The 5,924-nt window shown below is 43.7% G+C and overlaps 1 protein-coding gene across 1 annotated transcript; it reads right to left on the reverse strand.

The window, feature by feature from the left end:
• Positions 1–1,023: 1,023 nt before the first annotated feature.
• LOC141617248 (uncharacterized) lies at positions 1,024–1,635 on the reverse strand. The gene has a single exon (XM_074434431.1). It carries the CDS (start codon positions 1,633–1,635, stop codon positions 1,024–1,026), a length of 612 nt encoding a protein of 203 aa, XP_074290532.1.
• Positions 1,636–5,924: the final 4,289 nt, after the last annotated feature.

A 5,924-nucleotide genomic window follows, 5' to 3' on the forward strand; every position in this document is an offset into this window, starting at 1 on the left:
TCATATCTGGCTTGGACCCAATCCGCTTCCGGGACCTGGCTTTCGAGCAAGATGCGCAGGAGGGTACTTCGGTTCGACTGGTTGTCTTGCTTCCATCCCGTAAACTAGATAGTACGGGGTTGCCCCGTGGCTGTTTCCGATGGATGTTCTATATCCCCACAACGCGAAGGGTATCTTCTCCAGCCACTCCTTGTAATTGTCAGACATCTTTCTCAATATAGTAGCCACCGTTTTGTTAGCGGCCTCCACAGCTCCATTTGTCTGAGGTCGATATGGAGATGACTTATGATGCTTGATTCTATACTTTTCAAGTATAACGGCTGTCTCAGCTTGAAAGTGAGTTCCATGATCACTGATGAACTCGTGCGGCACTCCGTACCGACAGATGATGTCATTCTGAATAAACTTGGCTACTTGCTTCGCATTTAGCACTTTGTAAGACTTGGCCTCTACCCACTTGGTAAAGTAATCAATAGCGACTAGGATATAACAATGCCCTCCTGTTCCAGAAGGGTTTACTTTTCCGATGATGTCGATTCCCCAGGTTGAGAAAGGCCAAGGTGACGTCATGGTGTATAGCATAGAAGGTGGTACATGTTGAATATTGGCAAATATTTGGCAATTGTGACAATGCCGGACATATCTGCGACAATCTGTTTCCATTGTTGTCCAATAGTACCCTAACCTCATGATCTTCCGAACTAGCATGTGGGAGTTCATATGCGGCCCACATTCCCCGTCGTGACCTTTTCTGACGTTGTCTTGTCGACGCATCGCAACAGGACACCCTGTGCTGTCTTCTTATACAATTGTCCATCGTTAGTTTTAACGAATTGGGCGGATAACATTCGCAATGCACGCTTTCCACGTGTATCGAGGTCTGCAGGGTATTCTTCTGCTTCTTTGAATCTCACAATGGATGCATACCAAGGTTCGGCTTCGCTTTCCTCTCCATCATCGACAGCATTTATATAAGCTGGTGAAGACCTTCGTTCGACACACAATGGCATGTTATCCATATGATCAGGGATGTTTATCAACGCTGCCAGTTTTGACAAATGCGTCGAACCGATTTTCCTCCCTTGGGAGGTACACGTATCGCACCTCTTCGAAGAGTTTTTCTAGCCCTTCTATCTTAGCCTGGTAGGGTGCCAGGCTGCTACTTTTGATCTTCCATGACCCCGTCACTTGATTGATGACCAAGGAGGAATCCCCGTGTACTGTCAACTTCATGACTCCTAACTTGTTAGTGCTCTGCAAACCAAGTAGGCATGCTTCGTATTCCGCGGCGTTATTTGTGACGGCGAAGTCCAATTTGATCGAAACTGGTACGTGCTCTCCTCTCGGTGAAATGATAAGGACACCTATTCCGCATCCCATGTTATTCGAAGGCCCATCGAAATATAGATCCCATACATCATCTTTGACATGGACAATATCCTCATCTGGGAACGACCAAGTGTCAACAATGTCAGTTTCTTCGACTGGATTATCGGCCAGGAAATCGGCAACGACCTTTCCTTTTATCGCTTTCAGAGGCACATATTTGAGATCGAATTCCGATAGCATGAGGGTCCATCTTGACATTCTGCCGTTTAGCACCGGCTTTTCAAACAAGTACTTGATGGGGTCCATTCTGGAATATATACTCACACTGTAGCTGAGCATATAGTGACGTAGCTTCTTCGTTGCCCAGACTAAAGCTAGGCATGTCTTTTCTAATGCTGTATACTTTGATTCATACTCCAAGAACTTTTTACTAAGGTAGTAAATTGCTCTTTCTTCTTTGTCAACGGTTTGTGCCAGCATTGCTCCCATCGCGGTATATTCAGAATCGTTAAATACGGTGATAGAGGCAAGCGGCTACAAAGCGGATCGAAATCGGCGGAGAAGATAACACTTCCTTTATCTTATCAAACGCGGCTTGGCATTGGTCATCCCACATAATATGCTCCCCAACTTTCAATTTCTTAAAAATTGGTTCGCAGATCATAGTTAATTTTGAGACGAAACGGCTTATGTATTGCACTCTGCCTAAGAAACCTCGAATTTCTTTCTCGGTTTTAGGATGGGGCATTTCCATAATGGCTTTAATCTTTGATGGGTCGATTTCGATGCCACGGTGGCTAACGATATGACCCAAAAGCTTGCCGAGGTGACCCGAACGCGCACTTCGTGGGTTTAATCTCATATTATACTTTCTCAACCTCTCGAAGAATTTTCGTAATGCCATCAAATGGTTATTACGTTCCTTCGATTTTACGATCATGTCATCGACGTAGACCTCTACTTCCTTATGAATCATGTCATGCAGCAACGTCGTTGCTGTTCTCTGGTAAGTCGCACCTGCATTTATTAATCCAAACGGCATCACTGTGTAGCAATAAGTGCCCCATGGTGTTGTGAAAGCAGTCTTGTGCATATCTTCCTCGGCCATTTTTATCTGGTTGTAACCGGCGTACCCATCCATAAAGGATAATAATGCATGGTTAGCGGTATTGTCAACCAAGATGTCAATGTGAGGTAACGGAAAGTCGTCCTTTGGGCTAGCCTTATTTAGATCACGAAAATCAACACAGACCCGAACCTTTCCGTCTTTCTTTGGGACCGACACCACATTAGCTATCCAATCTGAGTATTCCGATACTTTGATGAACCCGGCCTTGAACTGTTTATCAATCTCTTCTTTGACTTTCAAAGACCACTCGGTACGCATTCTACGTGGCTTCTGCTTTACTGGTTTGAACCCTGGCTTGATCGGAATCTTGTGCTCTGCAATTTCCCTATCAATACCTGGCATATCTTTGTAGGACCAAGCAAATACATCGAAATCGGCCCAGTAAAGAATTGTCGATTTTTTAACCCCCTGTCATGCTTCTCCCGATCAATGGCATCATCTTTCTGTAGTTTCTTCCTTGCTTTAAGGCCCGGTTCTGTAGTCCATTTGAGATATGAAGGGGAAACTCAAGTAGACTCGCGTGGCTCGGGAATGAACCACACGGTCCTTCGGCGCCACGCATGGAGCCAAGTATGACATCTACCCTGAGAAATAACAAAAGCAGGACCTCGCGAAGCCTCCGTCGCAGGGACAATTTGTTGACGACCGAATTGGCGAAGCACTCGGTCCGGGTAAAAATAGACAGGGTGATCCAAGCCCAACAAAGTGACATACCGTGTATGATCAGGATCTGCGAGCCCGGTAAGTGAGCTCAAATGAAGCCATGGTAAGGACCAGCGAATGTGAGACCCTGTTCGCTAATCAAAGCATATTTCGCCGATAATCGGATCCTTGCTCGAATCGTAGCGCCGTCGCCGATTAGTGAGACTTCGACATGATAATCTTCGGTTTCAACGGCGGATCAATCAAACCAAGACGCTCGCCGAGCCATACCGTTAGACAGTCAAAAAAAGGCAGGTCAAAAAAAAAAAAAAAAAAAAAAAAAAAAAAAAAAAAAAAGAAAAAAAGAAAAAGAGACGAAGAAAAGAGAAAAAAGGAAAAAAGAGAAGAAAGACAAACTTGCAGTAGGCGGGTTGATCCCATGAATACAGCATCCGGATTGGCTTTTTGTGCATCCAAGCTTTTAATAGTCTCAGCTAGTATAATCCATGCAGGATTAGCACCATTCTCCATTTGCTCCACGACTCGGATTAGTCTACCTTGGCCGCGATAAGATGGAATTTCTATCGCCCCCTCGAAACAATAAAGATGCAATAGAATGAGGCCAAAGGCGCGGCGTCGATAAATGATCGGTATATCTGGGTCATTCGCACGCCGGAATTTATGCACTAGCGCAAGCAGGTCCACCTTTCCACCATCGACGATGGTACGGGCTTCATCACGCGACAAGTTTAGATATTCGCGGTATTTTCGGGTCCGATTGGACACAAAGTCGGGAACCACAGGCTCTTGCGTGGTCCTCCATCCTCCTAAGACGGTAAATTCTTGGGAAGGGGAGATTTCTCCCTCCGGAAAAGCAAAGACATGATGCTCGGGATCCCACACTCTCGGGCACTCTTTAAGAAATGCGGGTTGAATCATGACTTGCCTCGGGAAAATAATTTGTTGAATTCCCGCCGCATTCAAATTTTGGATTTCTAAACCCCGAATTCTCGTCGCCCATCCCTTCATGGTCCCAAACAGGGAATTCATGACTAGTTTTTTCTAAGAAAGATATTCTTTTAAGCAGAGAGATTTCTGTTTGAGAAATTGTGGGAAATCTCAACCCTTAGCCCTTCCTTATATATGAAAAGAGATGAGGAATTTTGGAAGTATAATTCCTTTAGGTTTTGGAAACCTAAATCTTCTAGGAAATTTGGAAACTTGGAAGCCTACTAGCTTTAGGAAGTTTGGTAGCTTTTTGAAATAAGAAAGCAAGTCCCATACCTCCTCTATTTCGGCCGTGTAGGGCCCGTGTGGCGCGCCAAGTGGGCCCCATCCGTCCCGGGTTTTGTTCGCTCATTTCTCTTGCGGAATTTGTCATAGTTCGTGCACCGAAGTGACTAATTTACAATCTCATCCCCTGCGCGTCCCGTGTTGAATTAACATCCCGTACACACTTACGGATTTTATTAGGTTACGCCCACATTGGTTACGGGTCAGAAAGTCCGAGTCTTTTCGTCAAAAGGTCGTGTCTACCCATCGCTTTCACTCTAGAAATTTGAAATAAACTTCTGCGATTATTTTTTGAAAATAAAATTGTGTTTTGATTTGAAAAATCATTTAACTCCAGAAATTTGAAATATTTTTTCGCAATTAATTTTATTGAAAATAAAATTATGTGTTAATTCGAAAAATCATTTGGATCCAGAAAACTGAAATAAATTCTCGCCTCGAAGAGGCCAATCATTTTCGAGATATTCAAAGTTTGGATCAATGACCCACCTTTTCTAAGCAATGTTCATGTCTGTGGGTCGATAACCCATTTTCCTTTTCTTTCAACTGGGGGGCTCTGTCGTCGTCGGCTCCAGAGACCCATCAAAATTCGGTCGATGACCATTTCAAGTATCGAAATGTCGCTACGTGAATCGCGTGCTATATATTATGATTAAATTTGCAGAATATGCTCCAACTGGGGGCTCTGTCGCCGTCGGCTCCAGAGACCACCACAAAACAGACAGGATGGCATCCTCATAACAAAGATCAACAGCAGAATGCTACGGAAATGACATTTCCCCAACAGAAACGTCAGTTTCAGTGAATCGTTCTCCCTAGCAGAACAGCGAAATTGATAAGCAAAGCGCAAGTTTTGTCTTTACTCACATGAACAATGGGATATTGGCATCCGAGCCGAAGCAGCAGAAAGCTACAGGCCATCGAGCCGAACTACGACGCGGGTTTGATTCCGTCAGAAACGGATACGTAGGCGCCCGAGGATAAGGCTCAACCCACCATATATGCAATTTATGGGTCGATGACTAACGACGATAATTTGACACAACAAAAGCAAGAGTCAATCCCCGACGAAGTTTCAGGTATGATCTCTTCTTATGGCTGGCGAGCTTACATACGCAAGTCTAATGGACTCTAAACGACCCGCAGAATCCTCAGGTCGAGAGGGACCTGGGGTATACTTTGACTTTCGCCTTGTCCAAGCCTCAGTCAAAGTGGGGGCTCTGTAGATACCCATATCTGTCGATATTGGAATTTATAGAAAACCCGACAAACACCCGATGATGATAGGACACATGTATTCTTTAGTTGTCATTGTCTTTATTTGAGTTCGTTTTACGATGTGGAATGAGCATTGTCGACGGAGTATTTTATTAATTTAAATGATATTTAAATTAAAGCTTTTTAAGTGAATTCATTTTATTGTTTTAATTTGAATTTATTTCCTTAGATTTATTTTATTGAAAATAAAATATATTTTGATTTGAAAAATCATTCATTTTAATGTGTTATTTGATTTGAAAAATCGATTTTG

Source organism: Silene latifolia, chromosome X (assembly GCF_048544455.1).
Source record: "Silene latifolia isolate original U9 population chromosome X, ASM4854445v1, whole genome shotgun sequence".
NCBI lineage: Eukaryota > Viridiplantae > Streptophyta > Magnoliopsida > Caryophyllales > Caryophyllaceae > Silene > Silene latifolia.

Bases quoted from the DNA above. Each gene is read 5' to 3' on its own strand.
- LOC141617248 (XM_074434431.1), bottom strand. From the start codon at position 1,635: ATGGACCCCATCAAGTACTTGTTTGAAAAGCCGGTGCTAAACGGCAGA.